General features: G+C 42.9%; 1 protein-coding gene across 3 annotated transcripts in view; it reads left to right on the forward strand.

Annotated features, from left to right (window-relative positions):
* Positions 1–26,718, forward strand: part of ADGRL3 (adhesion G protein-coupled receptor L3) — an 807,408-nt gene that overhangs the window by 484,129 nt on the left and 296,561 nt on the right. For all 3 annotated transcript variants that reach the window (XM_044305816.1, XM_044305825.1, XM_044305834.1), the window contains exons 15-17: positions 8,345–8,554; positions 18,949–19,169; positions 20,277–20,343. In XM_044305816.1, coding sequence (XP_044161751.1) covers positions 8,345–8,554; positions 18,949–19,169; positions 20,277–20,343 — 498 coding nt within the window. The remainder of the gene's footprint in view (positions 1–8,344; positions 8,555–18,948; positions 19,170–20,276; positions 20,344–26,718) is intronic.

Below are 26,718 nucleotides of genomic sequence, written 5' to 3' on the forward strand. Positions count from 1 at the left end.
CACGACCATGACCAAGGGTCGTGACACCCAAATTTTAAGCCTACTCTTTCCTTCCGCCACTAAATCCGAACTCATGGCCTCCTCCCCTTTCTCGTGAGATTCTCCATTTATTACTTATCTTGGGGTTAAAATTAGCCCTACCCTATCAACACTTTTTAACCTAAACTACACCCCCTCCTTCACTTAATAACTGAACAACGTTCCACTTTGCAACCCCTAATGTTATCTTGGTTTAGGAGGAAAAACATTATCACCTCTTTGATTTTACCTAGATTAACCTACTTACAACAGGTCCTTCCCATTCCTGTGCCAAAAACATATTATAAAACTTTAAAACGCCACATACATTTTTTTTTTATGGGCAGGGAAGAGACCGCGCCAGACCTATTCCTCTCTTAATATACCAAAATCTCACAGAGGGATCGGTCTACCTGATACTGAGTTGTATGGTAGAGCAGTTTCCCTATCCAGAGTGGTCAACTGGTTCATTAGTTCCCAATCTAGTGCTTGGGTACACATGGAACAGACTGGTTATAAACACCCTTTCTCCAATCTCCTAGTTAGAGTTCAAATTCCTCTTTCCTACGACAAGCCTTCTAACCCTCTGATTAGGTCGACCCTAGCTGCATGTAAATGGCTTCAATCATCACAGAATGCCATTCTCCTACCCTCCCCCCTAATATGTTTAAAAGACATCTTGGCCCATGCCCCACCAGCACTCAGAGACAGTTTACCTCACACTGTATGTAACTCAACAATCAAGGTCATATCCCTGTTTAGTCAGGGAAATGGAATTCTTGACTCAAAAGGAATTCTCACCCTTTTCCCTGAGCTAACATTTTCACACTCTTTGATCTCATCTTTATCATCAAAACATACTCCTAAAAGTGCCCTTTTACGCCCAATCACCTGGTTTGAAAGTCTAAGTCTATCTCAAAAACCACCTCCCAAACTCAGATCAAGGATTTACAAACTAATCACAACCCCTGTCTTGATGCCCAAACCTGCCTTTATCAATTTATGGGAGAAAGACCTTAACATTTCTTGGCCCCAGTCTGAACTTTTCTCAATTTTGATAACTCCCTTTAAAAGCTCTAGACGTGTGTGAACACAGGAGAATGGTTACAAAGTCCTAACTAGGTGGTGTATATAACCCCTAATGTCACCTGTCTATAAAAGCCAGATAGTTTGGATGTTCGTTGAACAGAAAAGCACCTTCTTCCACATTTGGTGGACATGCCCACGGATCCAGACTTGGTGGTCCGAGATCTTTGCCCTTAGTAATAAAGTGTGCCAGACAGCTTTCCCGACATCGCCTTTACTAGCCCTGCTGGGGCTATCGCCCCCCGACTCCCTCTTGTTCCCCCCTAGATTATTTATTTCCCTTTTAGGAGCAGCAAGGCTTCTTATCCCCAAATACTGGCTTAACACAGACCTCCCCACCAATGGATTCAAAAGGTCGATCAAATATATAGATTTGAAGAATTAGTGGCTTGGGAGAGTCACACAATCACTAAATTATAGAGAATGTTGGAAACTGTGGAGGTCCTTCAGGAACTTCTGAAAGCCCTTTATTATTAATTTTGGGTCATATCCACTCATATACACCCTTACATATAGAACAATATTGGGTTGAAAAGGATCTGGGTACCTATTCATTCCTTAGAAATTAAGTTTGCTCAACTTACTGGACAAATGTCATTATTGTATCTCATTACATTGTACCTGGTGATGTGTACTCCTTTCTTTTTGTTTCTTCTTTTCTGTTCATAACTTTTATGATGCAATATTCTGTATCCTGATTATTTTCAATAAAGAAAATTATAAATAAAGAGATGGTCTAAGGTACTTTACACATGGTTTGGCATGTGTGCTATATTTAAGATGAATGTTCTGCCTCGCCTGCTGTACCTCTTTCAGATTCTCCCTAGAAAATTACCTCCAAGTTTCTTTGTAACTGCTCACCGCTGAGTATGGCATTTTCCCACCAACACTCCGCGCTGACTGCCTGCTACCGCTGCCTTCTTGAACCCTTCCACCACTACTTTCTAGGCCGGTAGACACCTGCGAAGCGCATGGTCTACCCTGGGCACGTTTGGCTCCCGACCTTCCACTGCTGCCACCCTGCTGACTCACAGCCATGCTGCCACCCTGCTGGCTCAGCTGCTGCCTCAAGCGCAAGCTTCCACCCTCTTCTTCTGATGATAAAGCCCCTTCTTCACCTGGCTCTTAAGTGCGATCGGCTACATCATCATCATCATCCTCTACTTTCTGCACATCACCGATGTCCCTGTCAATGTTCTCAGGGCCAGGAGCCTGATCGCTCACAACACCTGCTCCCACACGACTCTCCTCATCACTACTTGTCCGCCTACCGGAGGAAGCAGCGGATGTTTCCTCCAAATCTTGGCTGTGCAGTAGCTGCTGACTGTCCTCTAGTAGCTTGTCCTCGCTGAAAAGTGGAGCCGAGCCTACAACATATAATACTTCTCGCGCTGAGGAAACTGAAAATAGCAGAGGAAGGTTCAGGACAACTAAGCGTCCTGTCAGAGGAACCCATCGACTCTTGACTGGGGGTGTCTGATGTCACTTGCGACAAACTCAAAGACCGAGTCAACCATTCAAGCACTGCTGGGTTGCTGGTCAAGACACAACTGATAGATAACACTGGGAGCTCAGGTCTCTCGCTGCGACCCCTGCTGCCACCCCGTCTTCTTCTGCTGCCTGCGACAGAAACATTTTGGCCACTGCCCGTTCCATTTGAAGGGCCTGTCACCTGTCTGTCTGACATACTGTATGATAAAAGAATTAAAAATAATACCACCCAAAAAAGGCTGTAGTACAATGTTACTTTGCTGAATAGCAATTAAGATATATATATATATATTATTTTTTTATATTATTTTTTTCTGATTAATAAACTGATGGGACATACGTATCTTTCCGATTAATACACCCCGTAAATAGCTGCAGTGCAATGTAACTTCACCACTGAACGACAATTATGACATATATTTTTTCCCTTTTTCTTTCTATTAATACACCCCCCAAAAAACTGTTAAACAATGTAAAATCAACGCAGGACAGCTAATACCTTGTACGTATCTATCCTATTAATACACCCCGTAAATGGCTGTAGTACAATATAACTTCACCGCTGAACAGCAATTATGACATATATTTTCATTTTTTTTTCCCCTAATAATAAGCCCCCCCCCAAAAAAAAAAAAAGTTTAACAATTTAAAATCAATGCAGAAAGGCTAATAGGATGTGCGTATCTTTCCTGTTACTACACCCCATAAATGGCTTAATCACAGAACTTGCACCCCAATCACAAGCAAGGTTTGCTGGAATTAGTGATGTATCATATAGTGCAAACAACCTAAAAGCAATTTGGATCCCCAATAAGTGCAGCAAGGTGTAATAGAATCGCTCTTATTGCACCCTGTTCTCCTTTTCTAGCATAGATAATGCCTCCCTATCCTTTCCCTACACCTTGACTAATATTTCCCTGAACTTGTAAATCGTTTTTTAGCACAATTAAGTCTTTCCTAGCACAGTCCCTAGCGCGCTGACGTCTCTCCCTGCACTAAGCACACTGGAAAATGGCAGAATCCAAGATGGCTGAGGCTATTTATAGGGCTGTGACATCACTGGGGCTGGCTGGCTGGCTGCTGATTGGCTGCATGCATGGCATTGTGAGTAATCCCTTGTTCCCAGGGTTCTTTGCTCCATGTCCTCCACGTGCAGCAGCCATTTTAGGAAAAATTGGGTATTGGGCGATTGGGTACCACGAAGGGTGAGGAAACTCGGATTCGGTGCAAATCAAATTTTTCCTGAAATTTGGATCAAATTCCACTTTGTCAACTTCAGTTCGCTCATCTCTAGTTAAAATTGATATTTAAGGGTGAAATTTGCCTGCATGAATTAGTTTTCATAGGTTTGTTACCCAGCTTGAGAAACAGATATACAATCCTCTTTAAGGTGATCAGGTAATGAACCAGAACTTAAAGGCTATTAACTTTTGGGGCATATTTTTTTTATTATTGCATAAAGTTATATTGGACTAAAATTATTTTTTCAGTTGGTCTTCATAAAAAAATTTCAACAGTTTTTGTTTTACAGTGAATTTGCCAGGGAACTGCTCTAACGGCTGGAGTGTCTTTCAGCATTCGAAGGCTTTGTGATTATATCCATCATGATCATATCCTTGGTTGGGCAGTAGTGCAAGTTCAGAAGTCCTTGATCTCGATGATCCCTTAGATAAATTGAACTTTACATCTATATGCTTAGTTCTGGGATTATCTCAATTATCCCTTTCCATCTGTGCAAAGTACTGTATCTTTGCTTGTCTTCAGAGAACTTTGTTGGTTTTAACTGCTATTGACCTAAATCTGCCAGCAATTGTCTTATCCACATGACTTCCTGACTTGCCTGCACTGCTGCAACATATTCTGCTTATATTAATGAAAGTCAAACAGAGTGTTTTTTTTTTTTTTGGTAGTCCAACTGATGGTAATAGAATGAGATATCTATTGGTAGACTTTTTGTCACATGGGTCTCCAGCCCAGTCATTGTCTACTTATCCAGTCAGGTTATATTTGCCACCTGCTGGTACCATTAGTATGTAATGCAGGATTCCCTTCACATAGCAAATTACCACTTTTTGAATCATTCCAGTCCATCTAATTTGGCATTAAAATCTTTCTACATAAGATTACCACTATTACTGCAGTGGTAATTTTCCTATTGCTTTCCCGTATTGATTGTCATATGGTATAATGGTACCAGGCAGTTGATTTCCATGGCAGACTTTACATCCTATAGGCCAGAAGTTCTTTGATCATTTTGATATTCCTCTCCCTCAATCTGCATATTGAGGTAATAACTTTCTGTACGCTTCTAAAGTTTTTGGTATCAAAATTCTATTATAGAGTTTGTTATTCTCATTATGTCCCCTTCCTGTTCAAAACATATGTACATCCCATTCAACTTTGCAGGATAACAGGCTGAACTGGACAGGCATCTTATTTTAGCCTATATTGCTATCTTAAAATAGACTAGAAGATGGTCCACATAAATGAGCAAACCAATGAACATATGCTGTCATGTGCGGTGGGTTGAGGTGTATACACCTCAGCCTTAGGCCTCATGCACACGACCGTTTTTTTTTTACGGTCCGCAAAAACGGGGTCCGTAGGTCCGTGATCCGTGACTGTTTTTTCATCCATGGGTCTTCCTTGATTTTTGGAGGATCCACGGACATAAAAAAAAAAGTCGTTTTGATGTCCGCCTGGCCATGCGGAGCCAAACTGATCCGTCCTGAATTACAGTGCAAGTCAATGGGGACGGATCCGTTTGACGTTGACACAATATGGTGCAATTGCAAACGGTTCCGTCCCCATTGACTTTCAATGTAAAGTCTGGAGTCTTTTATACCATCGGATCTGAGTTTTCTCCAATCCGATGGTATATTTTAACTTGAAGCGTCCCCATCACCATGGGAACGTCTCTATGTTAGAATATACTGTCGGATATGAGTTACATCGTGAAAACTCATATCCGACAGTATATTCTAACACAGAGGCGTTCCCATGGTGATGGGGACGCTTCTAGTTAGAATATACTACAAACTGTGTACATGACTGTCCCTTGCTCCCCCGGCCCCCCCTCCCTCCCTCTATTGCATTGATAACATTGGTGGCAGTGTGCAGCCTCCCTTCTCCCCCCCCCCCCCCCCCCGATCATTGGTGGCAGCGGAGTTCCGATCGGAGTCCCAGTTTAATTGCTGGGGCTCCGATCTGTAACAATGGCAACCAGGACGCTACTGCAGTCCTGGTTGCCATGGTTACTTAGCAATAGTAGAAGCATCATACTTACCTGCTGGCTGCTGCGATGTCTGTGTCCGGCCGGAAGCTCCTCTTACTGGTAAGTGACGGGTCTGTGCGGTGCATTGCTGTCACTTACCAGTAGGAGGAGCTCTCGGCCAGACACAGACATCGCAGCAGCCAGCAGGTAAGTATGATGCTTCTACTATTGCTAAGTAACCATGGCAACCAGGACTGCAGTAGCGTCCTGGTTGCCATGGTTACCGATCGGAGCCCCAGCGATTAAACTGGGACTCCGATCGGAACTCCGCTGCCACCAATGATCGGGGGGGGGGGGGAGGGGGAGAAGGGAGGTCGCACACTGCCACCAATGTTATTAATGCAATAGAGGGAGGGAGGGAGGGGGGGCCGGGGGAGGCCGCACACACGGCCACCAATGTTATTAATGCAATAGAGGGAGGGAGGGGGGGCTGGGGGAGGCCGCACACTGCCACCAATGTTATTAATGCAATAGAGGGAGGGAGGGGGGGCCGGGGGAGGCTGCATACTGTGCCACCAACGTATTAATACAATAGAGGGAGGAAGGGGGGGCCGGGGGGGGGGGCGCACACTGTGCCACCAATGTTATTATTACAATAGAGGGAGGGAGGGGGGGCCGCACTGGCCACCAATGAAATTTAAACTGGGGAGGGAGGGGGGTCTGCCCCCTGCTGCCTGGCAACCCCGGATCTCTTACAGGGGGCTATGATATGCACAATTAACTCCTTCAGGTGCAGCACCTGAGGGGTTAATTGTACGGATCACAGCCCCCTGTAAGAGATCGGGTGCTGCCAGGCAGCAGGGGGCAGTCATGTACACAGTTTGTTGTATATTCTAACTAGAAGCGTCCCCATCACTATGGGAACGCCTCTGTGTTAGAATATACTGTCTGATCTGAGTTTTCACGAAGTGAAAACTCAGCTCTGGAAAAGCTTTTATGCAGACGGATCTTCGGATCCGTCTGTATGAAAGTAACCTACGGCCACGGATCACGGACACGGATGCCAATCTTGTGTGCATCCGTGTTCTTTCACGGACCCTTTGACTTGAATGGGTCGGTGAACCGTTGTCCGTCAAAAAAATAGGACAGGTCCTATTTTTATGACGGACAGGATACACGGATCACAGTCTCGGCTGCAAAACGGTTCATTTTCCGATTTCTCCACGGACCCATTGAAAGTCAATGGGTCCGCGAAAAAAAACGGAAAACGGCACAACGGCCACGGATGCACACAACGGTCGTGTACATGAGGCCTTAAAGGGGTTGTCCGTGTTCAGAGCTAAATCCGGATATACCCATAATTTCATCCATTCAGCCCCCCTTTTCATGCTCCAATGATCTTCCTTGCCCTGCGCTAGATCACGCAGGGCAAGGGCTCTTATATTTACCATAACACACTGCTGGCCAGAGGCTTTCGCCTAGCAGTGTGTTCGGTGACGTCACCTGCTCTGATGGGCCGACTTTAGCGCTGCACTGTCACTGGGCTCACTGCTGGGCGGAAGCCTCCGCCTGGCAGCCCTAAGGAGAGCCCGGTTTGTTCCGGAACTCCAGAAAATGCCTTTGCCCAGCGCTATTAAATGCAGGGCAAAGGAGAGCATTGGAGCATAAACTGCTCTGATTCTCAAGTCAGGGAGGCTGCCCGGGTGAAAATGGGGATGAACCCGGACAACCCCTTTAATAGCTCATTTCACATGACTAAGAAATGCCTTGACCACTGTCAGCTGATGTCAGGTTCCCAACCGTGTATTGCACTGGTAGGGGCTGGCATCATGAAGCCAGGGGAGGTAAAAATCTGTTCTGAATCATTAATGGGTGTATTTTCTGAAATGGGGTCTTTTATAGATGGTTTCTATTATGTAAGCCACCCAAAGTTACTGGGTGAACTGGTCCATAAAAAATTTGGGTTTTGGAAATGATCTTGAAAATTTTAAAAATGACTTCTAAAATTCTGATGCCTATGTAAAGTAGATATACGTATGGTGAATGTTATTTAATATTCTTTTTTATGCGGTATCATTGTCTTAAAAGCAGAAAAATGTTTCCATTTTTCTTTAAATTTTTTATTTTTTATAAATAAAGGTAAAACGTATCGAATAAAATTTACCACTAACATGAAGTACAATGTGTCATGACTCATGAGGCTTGGATAAGTAAGAGCATTCTAAAGTTATTACCACATCTGATTTGGAAAATTAAACAGGAAGGTCAAAAATGACAGGGTCCTGAAGAGGTTAAACATGCCTGGGATAAACATATATTATGTATTCTATGACAAAATTATCTAAAAGGAACTAATGTAAAGGTAGACTTGAGTGGTCTTTTCTGCCGTCATTCTTCTATTATGTCTTACATAAAAAATTGCTTTTGTGAGGTAATGTAAGTAGAAATTCAGTGATCAATCAGTGTTCAATCAAAGCAATCAAAGCATAATTATAACCAATAAACTATATTTTTGTTCATTTCCTTATTTTTCAGCACACTGATATGGACCATGACCTTCTTTTAAATGTGATTACCTGGGTTGGAATCCTGCTTTCTCTCGTTTGTCTCCTGATTTGTATTTTTACATTCTGCTTTTTCCGTGGCCTCCAAAGTGACCGTAACACTATCCATAAAAATCTTTGTATTAGTTTGTTTGTGGCAGAACTGCTGTTTTTAATTGGAATCAATCGCACTGACCAACCAGTAAGTGTTTTTTTTTTTCTGCAACCATTATAACTATGCTAATAATTGCAACATGTTTTTTATATATTTGTGAGCAATGACTAGGATTAACAGAACTTAGTGGTTAATGCATAATGTTTAAGGCATGGGAAAAATCTTGCAAATCTGCTATGATTGTGTTGCAAAATCTGCACATTGTACCACAGCATTGTGTGAATTGATCCTAAAAGTATCAAGAGAAGCTGTTTGAAAATATTTGTTAATTACTAGAAAAGTCAGAATATTTTCTTAGTAAACAGAGTATAGTGGCTCTCTGTCGCCTATAACTATGAGTGGGTGCTGCTAAGCCTGAGTGACTCACCCAGCCACAAATGGAAATAAATGTAATATATAGAAAGGCTGAGCACTCTCCCGATGAACCACACAGAAACTATTCAAAGATTATTTGAATTTATTACACCAATATATAGATCTAAAATTCAACAAAATTACAATAAAACTATGATAAAAATAAAAATACTCTATAAAAATGCACTACAAGTGTGATAAAAGGTTATACAGATTAATAGCATAATTAGTTAAATGGCGTTGGCTTACAAAAGCATAATGTATCTAACTTTGATGAAAAATGTCCTGGATATGCAGAAAAAACGATGATAATTTACAGATAATTCGATGTATAAATATTCGACAGTCAAAAAATATATGATGATATTTTCGGATATATATTCGCATAAATGTCCAGACTGGAATTGAATATGTGCTTGCGATAATTAGTCAATATCCCCTGTGTGGCAATTTAAAGGAAACACTTACTCTTGCAGACAGCCGTCTGACTATCGCACACGGTGGCGTCCCACGTGGCTAATGGAGTTGAATTTCGGCGGTGTCTGTTACTTGCAGTACAGCAGGAGCAGTGTAAGCGATATAGCCCTCCGTATAGAGGTTCTTTGTAAAAGAGGTTAAAATTGTAGCTCTACTTCATGGGACTAAATGTTCGCTTTATGCCATAAAGTTCCTCAGGGTAAAAGGAATCGATTCAAATTATTAACATCGGGACGTCCATCAGCTGATGTGCGGTGTCTTTTGGTTAACCAAAAGACACCGCACATCAGCTGATGGACGTCCCGATGTTAATAATTTGAATCGATTCCTTTTACCCTGAGGAACTTTATGGCATAAAGCGAACATTTAGTCCCATGAAGTAGAGCTACAATTTTAACCTCTTTTACAAAGAATCTCTATACGGAGGGCTATATCGCTTACACTGCTCCTGCTGTACTGCAAGTAACAGACACCGCCGAAATTCAACTCCATTAGCCACGTGGGACGCCACCGTGTGCGATAGTCAGACGGCTGTCTGCAAGAGTAAGTGTTTCCTTTAAATTGCCACACAGGGGATATTGACTAATTATCGCAAGCACATATTCAATTCCAGTCTGGACATTTATGCGAATATATATCCGAAAATATCATCATATATTTTTTGACTGTCGAATATTTATACATCGAATTATCTGCAAATTATCATCGTTTTTTCTGCATATCCAGGACATTTTTCATCAAAGTTAGATACATTCTGCTTTTGTAAGCCAACGCCATTTAACTAATTATGCTCTTAATCTGTATAACCTTTTATCACACTTGTAGTGCATTTTTATAGAGTATTTTTATTTTTATCATAGTTTTATTGTAATTTTGTTGAATTTTAGATCTATATATTGGTGTAATAAATTCAAATAATCTTTGAATAGTTTCTGTGTGGTCCATCGGGAGAGTGCTCAGCCTTTCTATATATTACAGAATATTTTCTTAGTTGTACAAAAGACAAGAGATAAAGCAAATTGGCTCTGCCACTATCCCTCTCAAAGTCACATCTCATAGGAGATTCAAATGTAATGTGATAGTTCCCACCACAACCAGTAAGCGGAGGTGTTCTGCAGTAGAAGTCACAGTCCAGTATATAGATCCATAAGTTGATCAACTTTCCTAAAAACACAGGTCTTCAAATGTGGAGGAATGTGGCCTTTTTCATGTTAACTCAAACTGTATAAAGGCCTCGGCATCAGTCCTAACTACACTGAACAAAAATATAAACGCAACACTTTCGGTTTTGCTCCCATTTTGCATGAACTGAACTCAAAGATCTGAAACATTTTCTACATACACAAAAGACCCATTACTCTCAAATATTGTTCACAAATCTGTCTTAATCTGTGTTAGTGAGCACTTCTCCTTTGCTGAGATAATCCATCCCACCTCACAGGTGTGGCATGTCATGGTGCTGATTAGACAGTATGAAAACAGTACACACACAACTCTTATCCTTATACTCTCCCTGATAAAATCCTGACATTTCTACCTATTAGGTAAATCTAGCTAATTAAATATGTCCCTATATTACCTATATTGTCCCAATCACATCTAGAATACTGGCTTGTGTCTGTAATTGCTTTCTGCAAGACACAGCTAATACACATGCTCTCAGATCACAAGGTAGCCTCAGAATGGAGTCTCTGTCTTCTGAAAGTGAAGGACCTTGTAAAATCCTGTCTTCTGATTGGCACTCATCCTGTCAGCGTCTGGGCCAATCAGAGTAACCACCCTTCCTCCTAGAGTCAATGATCCTCCATCTTCATTCTAACTGCCATTTTTCCTGCCAATTGTCACTGTAAAATGGAGCTTGCACTGTCTTGTGCGATTCTCCCGAAGTTGCAAACACAGTGTTTCCTGGTTATAATGTAATTTGTCCTCCTTTCACAGGGAGGAATACCTCCCTACTCGTTTGGTGCATGACAAAATTATTCACAGCTTTCCTCTGCTTGTACAGACACTCTAGCATGTTCAGAGTGACTTTAAAATGGAATTGTTAATTAGAAAAAGTTGGCTTTAGACATTTTCTTGAAAATTTTAAAAATTGCTTCGAAAATTCTAAGCTTTCTAAGGGCCTTAAAAAAATGACATTTGCAAAATGATGCAAACATAAAGTAGACATAGGTGAATGTTATGTAATAACTGTTTCATCTCCAAAACTCCCCCCAAACTATAGCGTAGGCAACACTGAGTCTGATTATGCATTTTTTTTCTTTATAGTAATTTTCCCCCACAAACCAGAAGTAAAATGTATTGAGAAGACTTCTTGAGTCATCTCCATTATGTGCATGAGCCCCGAAGTCCTTTCATACATTTTACTGCTGGTTTGGAGGAGCACAGCATTGGAAGTATGAGTATGAGGATAAAAGTTACATAGTCTGGCATAGTGTCATTAACACTGTACACTTCTTAACGTAGTTTGGAGGGGGGGGGGGGGTCAGAGTTGACAGATTTCCCTTAAATGCCCTTTTTTGTCATTTATTTCCTTTTTAACAGTAGCTGCAAGCCTTGTGGAGTTACATTTTCCTTAAATGAATACATTTTACAGCGTAAATACCCAAAGTAGATTTAAAGCTCTCCTATGTAGGCAGGGGCTACGTGGCAACGTGTCCTAATGATTGTCAATGGTTTCGCAATTCAACATGCGACAGTTGCAAAATATCGAAAACCTGATGGATTTTGGGTTGCAAGTGGCAATGTAAGTTGCATGTAACTCCCCTGCAACATGCTTGTGACTTTGCTGTATTTTTGCAGACAAAGCACTGTTGTAAAATAGTCACAGGACAGACAAGTCAAACAAATTTTCTTGTCACGTGTCATGGAACCATGAACCAGACGTACAACAAGAGATGAGTGGAAATAAGAAGGCTTTATTGAAAATAAAGCTGTAAGGCAAAAGTCCAAACGGATGGCGAAACCGAAGCAGGGTCTTGTGAAACCAGGGATCAGGAACCAGAAGGGTAGTCAGATGAAGCCAGGATCAGGAACCAACAGGGTAGTCAGACGAAGCCAGGATCAGGAATCAGCGGGGTAGTCAGACGAGGCCAGGATCAGGAACCAGAAGCAGCAGCAGTCTTAGAAGCATGTGAGCACAGGAGGACCAAGCAGGGAACTGAAGCCACAGACCTCCTATATATATGAGCTAGGCATCCAGCTCCTCCCAGTGGGAAGGAGGAGCCGCAGGGTGGGAGGCTACAAGAAACCCAGAAACCAAGATGGCCGCCAGCACATGTCAAACGAAGGAGACCAGCAAGGAGGTAAGACCATGACAGTACCTCCCCCTCAAGGGCCCCTCCTCCGCGGAGTAAGGAACGGTTTCTGAGGGAAGCGTGCGTGGAAGGCTCGGAGCAAGGCAGGAGCATGGACATCTGCGGAGGGAACCCAGGAACGCTCCTCTGGACCATAACCACGCCAATGGACCAAAAACTGCACCCGGCCGCGGACCAGGCGTGAGTCCAGGATATTGCTCACCTCATACTCCTCACGATTGCCCACTTGGACCGGACGAGGCCGAGGAATCGAGGAAGTGAAACGATTACACACCAGTGGCTTCAAGAGGGAGACATGAAACACGTTGGAGATCCGCATGCCAGGAGGAAGCGCAAGGGCATAGGCTACCGGGTTTACCCTGCGAAGCACTCGGAAGGGACCAACAAAGCGAGGCGCCAGCTTGGGAGTGGGCACTCGAAGGTTGAGGTTGCGGGTGGACAACCATACGCGGTCTCCGACCTGGTAGGAAGGAGCGGGCGCTCGTCTGCGATCAGCCTGGAGTCTCTGGCGCTGCGCAGAGACCTCAAGGGACCTCTGGATCTGTACCCAAGAAGCACGTAGGACGGAAAGGTGATCCTCCACAGCCGGAATATCCTGGGGAGAGAATACCTCCGGTAACACGGCAGGTTGGAACCCATAATTGGCCATGAAGGGAGACGTCCCAGAGGAAGAGTTCACCGCCGTGTTCCTGGCAAACTGAGCCCAAGGCAGGAGGTCAACCCAATTGTCTTGGTGATCGGAGACATAGCAACGAAGGAATTGCTCCAAGGCCTGATTGGATCGTTCTGCGGCCCCATTGGACTGAGGGTGGTAGGCCGATGAGAAAGAGAGATGAATCCCCAACTGGGAGCAAAAGGCGCGCCAGAACCTGGACACAAACTGACTCCCCCGATCCGACACAATCTCCTTGGGCAAACCGTGCAACCGGAAGACCTCCCTGGCAAAAATCGAGGCCAACTCTTGTGCAGAGGATAACTTCTTGAGAGGTACACAGTGGCACATTTTGGAAAACCGATCCACTATCATGAGAATGACCGTATGGCCTCGGGATGCAGGGAGGTCCACAATGAAATCCATCCCCAGGTGTGACCATGGACGCTCCCCGGTGGCTATGGGTTGCAAAAGGCCCAACGGAAGGTGCCGAGGGGACTTACTCTGGGCACAAACGGAGCATGCCGCTACATATGCGGCGATGTCGGAACGTAGAGAAGGCCACCAGAACAGACGTGAAACAGCCCAGGACAGCTGATTCTTTCCAGGATGCCCCGCGGCCTTGGAGTTATGGTAGGTTCGCAACAACCGGAGCGGCAGTAGGAGCGGGCCCAGGAGCGACAACCGACCCATCGGCAACGGAAGCTAAATGAGCCGTGCGTTCAAGCAGGGTTTGCAACGCCACAGCGAACCGACCCAACAGGTGATCCTGCTGATCAAGTCTGGCAACCAGCGTAGGTAGCGAGGATGGCCCTGTACCGTCAGAATTCATGGCTTGGTCCTAATGTCATGGAACCATGAACCAGACGTACAACAAGAGATGAGTGGAAATAAGAAGGCTTTATTGAAAATAAAGCTGTAAGGCAAAAGTCCAAACGGATGGTGAAACCGAAGCAGGGTCTTGTGAAACCAGGGATCAGGAACCAGAAGGGTAGTCAGATGAAGCCAGGATCAGGAACCAACAGGGTAGTCAGACGAAGCCAGGATCAGGAATCAGCGGGGTAGTCAGACGAGGCCAGGATCAGGAACCAGAAGCAGCAGCAGTCTTAGAAGCATGTGAGCACAGGAGGACCAAGCAGGGAACTGAAGCCACAGACCTCCTATATATATGAGCTAGGCATCCAGCTCCTCCCAGTGGGAAGGAGGAGCCGCAGGGTGGGAGGCTACAAGAAACCCAGAAACCAAGATGGCCGCCAGCACATGTCAAACGAAGGAGACCAGCAAGGAGGTAAGACCATGACATCACGCAACTTCCTGTTGCACAAGATACTGTTCCCAGTTTGTGCCCTGATGTGTTGCGCTAAAACTGGGGAGATTGCCCTTCCAGCTAGAGTGTGTTTTTTACATTTCAAGAGGGGTTTAATTATATTGTGGTCACTATTTCCAAGTGTTTCACAAACAGTGACATTACCAACAAGCTCTGAATTGTTATATATGACCAAATGCAATACAGAATCGCCCCTAGTGGGTTCTTCTACAAACTGGCCCATAAAGAGGTTCTGCAGCAAGTTGAGGTGTTTCTTCCCTTTTGTAGTTAAAACAGTACCATAATCCAATCAATATTTTGGAAGTAAAAATCTACAGCTATGATCAGTGTATCCACCTGTACAGCCAGCTCTATTTAGTTATACAGCTGAACCTCTATTTCCTTAGTAATGGTGGGTGTCTATACAGTACACCGATTATTTGCCTTTGTAATTCCACCCAAAGGGCATCTGTCAGCAGATTTGTATCCATGAAACTGGCTGACTACCAGTGTGTGTGCTTGGCAGCTGAAGGCAACGGTGTTGGTCCCGTTTTCCTATGTGTTGACATGGCTGAGAAAAGTGATGTTTTAATGTATGCAAATGAGCCTCTAGGAGCATTGCAATTACACCTAGAGTCTCTCTCTTTCTTTTACCAAGAAATCCAGAGGAATGTTGTCTAGCCTACAATAGTTATCACATGTATCAACTGCTCTTCATAATAGAAATATTACCCACCCATAGGGCCTTGCAACTAAAAACGTTGTTCTCATCTGTTTTTTTATTTTTTATTAAGGGTTTTTGTCCTGAAAGAACTACTTGTAGATGTGAGGCTGACTTAGCTATTTTTGTTAGTTACTTAGTTAGTTTTGCTACATAAGTATGTTTAAAAGTCAGGAATACATCTCTGCCAATTTACTGTGTGAAAATACTGCAGCGCTTATATTGCTGATCTCTTCTTCTTACTGATTGCCTACTTGATCTGCAGTAGCAAGTAGGTATAAGTATAGCTCTCTCCTGTTCACTGGATCATACTTAATCTGTATACCAAAAACAGACAACACTTAGCAATTTTATGTCACCATTTTGATTCAACATCAGACGAGTGGTGTGTAGTGAAGATGTCACCTATGTGTGGACGCTGAAAAAAAAAACTGTGGGACCTGCTTGTGCTTGTTGGTAGATCAAACAATCCACTGTACTGATAGTCTGTCAGGGCGATCTAGAGCCTGTTTCTGTGTAAGTGTCCCTCACATGACCACTGATATCAATGCCTCCTAACAGCTAGGTCAGAATGGACTAAATGGTGGGCAATACATTAAAATTACCATTCTCTGAGCAAAATGGCATGTCTAGCAGTCAACTATCTCTCACCAAGAGGATCAGTATCAAAAAGTAGCCAATGGCAGTCTTTTTATAGGGCAGTGGGGGAGGGGTGCTTTTATACCGTCTTGTGGCAAGACCACACCTATAATCATTTACATATTTGCCTGAGACATGGCAGCAGTTGGCCACAAGCTCACATTTCTATCTGGATGAGTTTATTTTTTTGTCAGTGTCTCCAGGTAACTATTTTACCAAACAGAACACATCAATCATTGCACTGTAAAAGTTGTACCTTTGAGAACTCCATATATGGCTTCATAGTTTTGGAATATTGAACATAATGCAGGATCTGAGATGACTGTTATAAATATTTAATCTTAAATAGACCTCGCAGTAGTTAGAAAACTGCCAATGCTGCCAAGCATTGCTACACAGTCATTGATGCACTCATTACTGATATTGGCTTACTAAACCACATTGTGTATATACACTCACCTAAAGAATTATTAGGAACACCTGTTCTATTTCTCATTAATGCGATTATCTAGTCAACCAATCACATGGCAGTTGTTTAAATGCATGTAGGGTTGTGATCCTGGTCAATACAATCTCCTGAACTCCAAACTGAATGTCAGAATGGGAAAGAAAGGTGGGCTACAACAGCAGAAGACCCCACCGGGTACCACTCATCTCCACTACAAATAGGAAAAAAAGGCTACAATTTGCACAAGCTCACCAAAATTGGACTGTTGAAGACTGGAAAAATGTAGCCTGGTCTGATGAGTCTCGATTTCTGTTGAGAAATTCAAATGGTAGAGTCCGAATTTGGCGTAAACAGAATAAGAACATGTATCCATCATGCCTTGCTACCACTGTGCAGGCTGGTGGTGGTGGTGTAATGGTGTGGGGGATGTTTTCTGGGCACACTTTAGGCCCTTTAGTGCCAATTGGCCATCGTTTAAATGTCACGGGCTACCTGAGCATTGTTTCTGACCATGTCCATCCCTTTATGACCACCATGTACCCATCCTCTGATGGCTACTTCCAGCAGGATAATGCACCATGTCACAAAGCTCGAATCATTTCAAATTTGTTTCTTGAACATGACAATGAGTTCACTGTACTAAAATGGCCCCCACAGTCACCAGATCTCAACCCAATAGAGCATCTTTGGGATGTGGTGGAACAGGAGCTTCGTGCCCTGGATGTGCATCCCTCAAATCTCCATCAACTGCAAGATGCTATCCTATCAATATGGGTGAACATTTCTAAAGAATGCTATCAGCACCTTGTTGAATCAATGCCACGTAGAATTAAGGCAGTTCTGAAGGCAAAAAAGGGTCCAACACCTTATTAGTATGGTGTTCCTAATAATTCTTTAGGTGAGTGTATTTATTTTAAAGTAGAGAAATTAGAATTTGAGCCATGGGTGCTATATAGGTAACTGAAAATAAGTAAAATACATAATATACCAAAAATATGTCTATTAAAGAGTTTTCTGTGAGTTAATGACTTATCCTCAGGATAGAGACAAAAAACAATGCAACAGCACTCTGCAAACACAAATAAAGTACAATAACACTATAGTTATAGAAAATATTCTGGTTCTAATGCTACACTTATTTTATAAATTTGAGATTCTTGTCGAATACATTCTGTACAAAAGTATTTGTGCCTGTCCATCAGTGTCAAGGCGATCTCTATATGACAGGAACCTAACACTAAATACTACCTGTTATAGTGCCATACTGGCCGACTTGAAATACAGAGAATGCAGGTTCTACTCTGCCTTTTATCACTTTTGGTGCCATAATGGCCTTGATTAAATCCAGGAAATGCAGGTCCAAAATGCATGGTGAGCCCACTCTATACATTTCCTGGTGCCAGAAGGCTGCCAATGAATGCAGGGAGAGAAGGTGTCCCAGGGCCCTAACTGATCAGCTGACTGGAAGGGAGGCAGCACTTAAAGAGGTTGTCTCACTTCAGCAAATAGAATTTATTATGTAGAGGAAGTTCATACAAGCCACTTACTATTGTATTGTGATTGTCCACATTCCCTCCTTTGTTGGCTGGAATAATAGTGTGCAAGCCCGACCACCACTCATGGATTGCAGGGTGGTTGTAACCATGGATATGCGCAGTGTATAATGTGATGGGGAATCCAGACAGAAAAGGAAGCAATATGGACAATCACAATACATTAGTAGGTGCCTTGTATTTACTTCCTCTGCATATTAAATGTTATTTTCTGAAGAGAGGCAACCATGGCCTCTTCACAGTACACTAAGCACACCACCTTACAATGTATAGTGGCTGTTCTTGGTATTGTAGCCTAGGCCCTTTCACTTGACACTGACTGAATTGTACACAGGCCATGTGACCAATGAATGTGATATTACTTGCCTAGGAAGTGGCCACTACTTTAAACTGATCGACCGTGATGTCAGGAGTAGGACCTCCATGATCAGATATTGATGGTCAAGCCTGAGGATAGGTCATCTATATTGCATTCACGAAAAACTCCTTTAACTTCTTACAGCTATTAATTGGAGTTGTTAAGCGTACATTTGGAATTGTTCTGAAAATACTGTTAATATAGCATGTCTTCCAAACTTACTATTATATTCAGAAAAATCAATAGGAGGTAAATACATTTTAGACAGTTTACCAACCTGGTCCCTACCATTGGTGGACTGACAATTTGTGCTGTGTCCAGGAGGTCATAGGTCCATATTCAAATACTGCACTCATTACAATTTTGATGTTAATGCCTATGTCTATGTTGGTGATAAAGTCTAAAACATCATGTAAAGATTTAAAAACATGAGTACAGGGAAAATATTTGTCAAATAAGTGTTAATCTGATTGCTTTCTATGAGCACTTTTTCCTTGCACTAGTCATCCTCCAAGCTGCCTGGTTTTATGTGCACATTTATTATATATAATATGTATTATTTACTTGTTTCTATTTTTTTATATCTCAATTTCTAGATTGCCTGTGCTGTGTTTGCTGCACTTCTCCATTTTTTCTTCTTGGCTGCATTTACGTGGATGTTCCTTGAAGGAGTTCAGCTATACATTATGCTGGTTGAGGTCTTTGAAAGTGAAAATTCTAAAAGGAAATATTTCTATCTAGTGGGCTATGGGATGCCTGCTCTTATTGTGTCGGTGTCTGCAGCAGTAGATTATAAAAGCTATGGAACAGATAAAGTGTAAGTAAGATATAAAAACATTTTTTTATATCTGTATTTTGACTAGTGTTTTATTTTCCAAGTGTCCAAGACAACATAGATTTCAGCAAACCACCTAGAGAAGTAGCACATTAGTAGGCCATTTGTGATGTTAGGCCTACATTGATAGCTCATACTAGAGATGAGCAAATTGATTGTGAATCGGATTCCTTACAGATTTCTCAAACAAATCTGAGGTTTTTGCAATTCGTTTCAGATGAATCATGCAAAAATGGTGTCCAGCATCATTTTACTGTGGAAATTGGTTGGGAAAAGACAGGAAAGAAGAAGATGGAGGATCACATGACCCAGGGAGGGAGGGGGTAAGGTTTGCCCTGATTGCCTCAGTGGCAGACAGACAGCCTGGTCAGCTAATCAGGGAACAGTATTTAGCCAGGTCCTTCTGCTCAGAACGAGCCATACCCCATTTTGTTCTCAACTGTGGATCTGAAAGTATATGTTCTGCCTGTGTCTGACACTATAGACCAGTAATGGCTAACCTTGGCACTCCAGCTGTGGTAAAACTACAACTCCCAAGATGCCCCGCTTGCTTGGCTGCCCTCAGAACTCTATAGAAATAAATGGAGCATGCTGGGAGTCGTAGTTTCACCACAGCTGGAGTGCCAAGGTTAGCCATCACTGCTATAGAGGCACTACAGGGAGTGAATTGGAGATAATTGGATAGATTTTAAAGTTTTATCAAGGAAAGTGCGTGCTGCAGCTGAAACTCCATAAAAATAGAAAAAAATTGTAGCAGCACTTCAGGAAAAAGTTATGTAGCCAATATGGTGGTGGGGCCAGCGGTGATGGGTACCAGTCTGTGGTTCCCCCATTGTTCAAAATTATAGAAAGAGACCACAGCACTCCCAAGTGCGACGTTTCGACCCTACATGGTCTTTTTCAAGTACTGTCCCAATTTCCGGTGTGAGCCTTTATTGGGCCCTTCAGTATTTTAAGAGGAGGGTAGTAGATACAGTATGTACATGCATTCTGTGTATTGTCATTGATATAAATGATGTTAGGAATATTTCAGTTTGGTTTGGCATGCAGTGTAGAAAATGACACTGCATTTTTATTTTTTTTCCATAGGTGCTGGCTTCGACACGATACTTACTTTATTTGGAGCTTTATTGGACCAGCCACACTGATAATCATGGTAATTATTGCATTTATTTATTTTTTACTTATTACTTTTCACTGACCTATATAATAATAAGTGCAGCTATCTATTGAATTTTAAGTGAGGAAAGCGCAGCAGCTGAAGGGTGTATTTCCATATGAATACGTTGCAGATTAAGATGGACAGAACAGGACATCCATAATTGCGGCTGTGTCAGGTATTCATTTGGGGAATTTGACATAAAAGCACTGCTAGAAGAACAGCTGTGAGAATGGGTGTAGTTCTCTGCTATGAGCAGATGAATAATCAAATATTGTGCATTTGCTAACAAGAGGAAGTAAAAAATGAATCTTGTTTTATTATTTTTCCAATGCTCTAGTAATAGAGTAAAAGTAGCTCACCATCCCAAGACCAGGATCAGCATGTACGGAGATACAGGGGTGGGAGTAGGTTCAATCCTTACAACAGGGATTATAGCATGGTACCGTACAAGGTCCAGGTAAAACATCACTTTTATTGAATCCATCCATATACAGAGCAAGCATAGTTAGGTTTATGCATTTAGGCTAGTTGCCTTAATCATAACCTGATTACCATTATGGTTAAAGTTTATGATTAAAGACCCCTTTACACTTCAATGGAGCAGGCAGTTGTCAGGAAGGAAGCGTTCCTGTGGTAACCGTTAATACAATTTTCTTGTTCCCATACAGAATCTGTATTTCAATTAATGATTTAAGTGACTGCACCAACAATCCCATTACCTGATGAACGAGCGTTTGTATGAACACTCATTAGCGACAATCTGCCCAAACTATGAGAATGGGAAGTCTAAAGAGGCCTTAAGGCAACTAGTCAAAATGCATAAACTGAGTATGCTTGCTCTGTATCTGGGTGTTTTAATTATGGATAAAGTGACGTTTTAACTGGACGTTGTGCAGTATTGTGCTGGAATCGCTGTTTTATGAACTTCCAATGCTCTCCTATAAAACATTAGCAGCCAGCCCAATCCACAGCTTTTTATGCTACTCCTGCTACCTCATTCTAAGGGCTGATTCAGACGGCTGTATGAATGCATCTGTATCCGTTCTGCAATTTTGTAGAACTGGTGCGGATCCATTCATTTCAATGGGGCCACAAAAGATCTGGACAGCACTGTGTGCTTTTTGCATCCATAGTTCCGTTCCGCAGCCCTGCAAAAAAGATTGCGGACAACAATAGGCAGCATTTCTATCATAGTGCCAGCCATGTGTGGTAGGCAAAATGCGGAAAGAACACGGCCAGGAACCGTGTTCTGCAGATGCACAATTTGCAGATCCGCAAAACACTACAGTCATTTAAATGTGCCCTAATACTGCCATTGTATGCATCTATTTACTTACTCATACAAAATAAAAAGAATGTTACATTTATGTTATGTTTGTTTTTTTACAAGGTTTTTCTCATACTAAATAGTCCCTTTACTAGTCCAAATTCTTTAGACAAATTTTCAATAGCAGTTCACTCATCGATGCCTTCAACAATGAAATGTATTTTTCCTAAAGTTGCCAAAATGTACAAAGTTAATATAAAAGATTTCACATGAAATAATACCTTTTTTTTTCAGATTAATAAACCCAAATAATATTTCTGAATTTAACCCCCTCACGACTGGTCGAATTTTTTGTTTTTTGTTTTTACACCTTGCCTTTCCAGACCCAAAACTTTATTTTTATTTTTTGGTTCATATAGCTCTGTGGGACCTTTTTTTTTTGCAGGACAAGTTGCATAGAAAGTAGTGGGAAGCTGGAAACAAAATTCCAAATGTAGTGTATTGCCACTTCTCTGCCCAAGCTTCTAATTTATACTAATCTCTCTGTAGCAGTATACTGTCCTTCCGTGTTAATTACTTTACACAGTTTAGTGTCATCTGCAAAAAATTATATTTTACTGTGCAAGCCTTCTACAAGATCATTAATAAATATATTGGAGAATAGGGCCCAATACTGAACCCTGAGGTACTCCACTAGTGACAGTGACCCAATCTGAGTGTGTACCATTGATGACCAAGTGTATAACAATATAGATAATGACTAGAGACCACCTGAGTCAAACAGAAATTTAAGGTAAGTGATCAGTTATACAACGTAACTTTTAATAAGATGAACATAGAAAATTGGCGCCACGATAAATCGATAACAATAAAGAAAATACGAAAAAGGAGACAATGCGGAGAGTCACCACACAGGTGATAATGGTACTCAATAACCAGAACACATTTAGAGAACAAGAGGTGCTCGGCGGCACCAAAAAAGATAACCAGGTGGTCCTACCGCTCTGATGAGATGCTCCTTGATACAACGAATGCCTCGCCGGTGTTGAAGGATGTGCATACATCGTCGCTGAAGGCAGTTGTAAAGCACAGGGTTAGGGATGCTAGGCTAGCTGGCCCTAGTAATGCCCTAGGGACCTACAATGGCCTAAGTGACCTAATCACGGATCCCCGTGACCAGTCACAACCAGGAACATAGCCCTGGAATTAGTGTGCCCTAGGAAGCCCTCTCCTCCCTAATCCCTACACGCATGTTTCGCTGAAAGGATGAGTATAAAGCTCATCAGGGGAAACAAGGGAGCTTGGGCTAATAAGCTGTACAGGGTACACTGACAAAAATATCAGACGTGTCCCCTGCACAGAGGCAGATTATGTCCACGATCCTGATATGGATGCGAGTGGACAAACTGACAGTAGGATGGTAGGGGGACTCCTGATGCTGAGCCCCTCTCCTACTAACAAAGTGTTGGCGCGTGGGCTGATGTAGCCTAAGGTAGCGCAGAAAACCGCCACCTTTTTAAAGGAAGAGTCGGCCTCAAAGCGAGGCTTGGCGAGGACACTCGTACCTTACCCAGATGGTGCGGTTCAGTTCACGCCTGCGCATGCGCAAAGAAGCGAATCGCATTGCGAGAGGGGGAGGTCATTGGGGGGACGCTAGTGAATGAGATGACGTCACCACGTCCAATGTCGTTTGTTCGCACGAGATGACGCGACAGTTGCCAGGCAATCAGGACGCTATTCCCGGATACTGTCGGATAGCGCAGCTCCTGATATGCAGTTGCGCTTTACAAGGTAGATGGCATTCATGGCACAATTCCCATTGCCTTTAGGCAGCTGGGGTTACCCTGATGACAATCATGGACATGCCTGGACACCACTGTGTCCCTTCTATTGGCAATGTCACCGAGATGCTCACCCAGTCGCCTACGCATCTTGCGTCTGGTCTTGCCCACATACTCCATATTTCAATCACAGGTGATTTTATAAATTACGCCCTGTGTTTTGCAATTAATGAAGTCCCTGATGTCCCCTGATGGAGCTGTAAAAGGTTTTGCCTGTCTGGACAATACTGCAGGCTACACAGCCACTACACCTAAAACAACCTGTAGGCCTACGATCAAGCCAGGTGCCCTGTCTGGGAACAGGTGTAAAGTGGCTGTGTACGAGGAGATCCTTAAGATTACTGCCCCTTCTGAAGGTTATGTGGGGATAGTCATGTATGACATCCCTGATATTCGAATCCATCATTAAAATAGGCCAGTTTTTCCCAAAGGAGCCCTCGCGTTCGGTCAGCACACCCATCAAAAGTGGCTAGCAACCGGATCTTTTGGTCATCAATTGGTTTTACTTTGGGTACCAAAAGATCCGAGCGGGCCGTGTCAGCCGCCCTGTGATAGGCCTGCTTCAGTATATTGTCTGGGTACCCCCTGTTATGAAACTTTGTCCTGAGATCATTCGCCTTCTTCCTGTACTCTGGCCCCTCGGAGCAGTTGCGCCTAAGGCGCAGGTATTGACCACATGGAATACCCCTCTTGAGGGGGGTAGGGTGACTACTGCTCTAATGTAGGACCGAGTTAGTCGAAGTAGGCTTCCTAAAGATGGTAGTTGATAATTCATCAGTACCCTTTCTGGAAATAGATATGTCAAGGAAAGAGAGACTGTTCGGATCGGATTCATGAGTAAATCTCAGTCCTACGTTGTTGTTGTTTAGCTTATCCACAAAGACTGAAAAAGGCTATAGGCCCGGTACTCAACGACATCTCATCAGAAAAGACACTGGTTGCCTCCCACCAGCCCATTGCGTAGCAAATTAGCGTAGGCCGGCGCACAGGAACAGCCCATTGCTGTGCCCCTGAGCTGGTAGTAAAGCTTTGCACCAAAATGAAAAAAGTTATGTGTGAGCAAATACTCAAGGAGTCTCAACACAAAATCATTGTGTCGAGAGAATTGACAACCCCTCATTCTGAGGAAGTGACCCACTGCTCTAAGACCAGCTGCATGGGGGATAGACGAGTATAACGCCTCAACGTCAATACTCCCCAAGATGGCCTGAGGTTCGATAGTAACACCATCAAGTCTCTTAAGCAAGTCTATAGTGTCCCTGACATAAGATGGCAGGGACACTACGAAGGGCAAAAGGACTTTATCTATATACACCCCAAGATTCTGACTGATACACCCAACCCCCGAAACAATTGGCCTCCCTTTCAGGGGAGTTGTCCCCATTCCCTGGGTGTTTTGGGTACAAAAAGTCCAGCTCCTCCACAGAGATTAACTTTTTAGTTTTTGCATCCTGAAGGATACCCCTAAGTTCTAGCAGGTACGGGTCTGTTGGATTTGATAACTGAACTTCGTAACTGGTTTTATCCCGTAGGATCTGTTCACACATTGTTCTGTAATCAACTGAATCCATGATCACTGTTGCCCCCTTTATCGGAGGGCTTCACATTGATCGAAGAGTCGTTTTTGAGGACAGTGATAGCCTCCCATTCCTCCTTAGTACAATTGTTGTGCAGGGGGAGTGGTGACACTTTTGTAAGGTCTGCCGACACAAGTTGGAGGAAAACATCCAGACACGATACGTCACTGGAGGGGGGCATCTTAGTGCTTTAATGACCACCCTCTGTTTTCTTTCCCTCAGCCAGTTACTTACCCGCATACAGACGTTTTCTCCCAGTCCAAGCGTTCTCATTTTAAATACTAACCTTTTATGTGGTACAGTGTGAAATGCTTTGAAGAAGTCTAGATATACAATATCCATTGATTTGCTGTGGTCACGTCTAGAACCTAACTCCTTATAGAAACTGATTAAATTACTTTTATCGATCCCTCTTGAAGCTATGCTGATATGTCGTTATGCCTTAGGCCTCATGCACACGACCGTTGTGTGCATCTGTGGCCGTTGTGCCGTTTTCCGTTTTTTTCCGCGGACCCATTGACTTTCAATGGGTCCGTGGAAAAATCGGAAAATGCACCGTTTGGCAGCCGCATCCGTGATCAGTGTTTCCTGGCCGTGAAAAAAATATGACCTGTCCTATTTTTTTCACGGCCAACGGTTCACGGACCCATTCAAGTCAATGGGTCCGTGAAAAAACACGGATGCACACAAGATTGTCATCCGTGTCCGTGATCTGTGTCCGTTTTTTCCTATCATTTCAATGGCAAACTTGACTTTGATTTTTTTTTTCATTTTTCATGTCCGTGGATCCTCCAAAAATCAAGGAAGACCCACAGACGAAAAAACTGTCACGGATCACGGACCTACGGACCCAGTTTTTGCGGACCTTAAAAAAAAACGGTTGTGTGCATGAGGCCTTTTTCACACATCAGTGTTTGGTCAGTGATTTCCATCAGTGATTCTGAAAAACCAGGTGTGGCTCTAAACAGAGAACACACGTTTGATCAAATATGTGCGCTAAGAGCTTCCATTGACTCATTTATAGTAGGTATTGTACCACTTTTATTTAGAATGACCCCCATTTCTTAGCGCTATTGTTTGTATGTATAATGGTGTGCAGCCATTTTGTTTTTTATAATTATGTTTGCTTCATGGATATGCACCTGTGATTCTGAAGGTTCTAGTCTAAATTTTCTTGTAGTTTTTCTAAACAGACAACAGGAGCAGATCTTTCCCTTATACCTTATGTCTGTGGAGGCTTCAATCCTGGCTTTGGCTCACAATCACTGATGGAAATCACTGACAAAAACACTGATGTTAAGGCATTATATGAGAAACTTCAGGATGGCATCTCTTAGAAAACCTTCAAACATTTTAACCATGACAGATGACTTATTGGCCTTACCGACAGGGCCGTTTGAAGGAATTTGGGGGCCCCAAGCAAAATAGACATGGAGGCCCCCCCCTCCACACCTTACGCACGCAAAGCCTACAGGAACCACAGTATAGCCATACAGTTTAAGTTCACCCACACTTTATATAAATAAAAAAGGTTTACAGTGCAAATACTGCTGTTGCATTTAATGTGCATGAAATTTGAACAGTGCCATCCACAGATCCCCCTCCCCTAAACAGTGCCATCCACAGATCCCCCTCCCCTAAACAGTGCCATCCACAGATCTCCCCCTAAACAGTGCCATCCACA

Source organism: Bufo gargarizans, chromosome 1 (assembly GCF_014858855.1).
Source record: "Bufo gargarizans isolate SCDJY-AF-19 chromosome 1, ASM1485885v1, whole genome shotgun sequence".
Taxonomy (NCBI): Eukaryota; Metazoa; Chordata; class Amphibia; order Anura; family Bufonidae; genus Bufo; species Bufo gargarizans.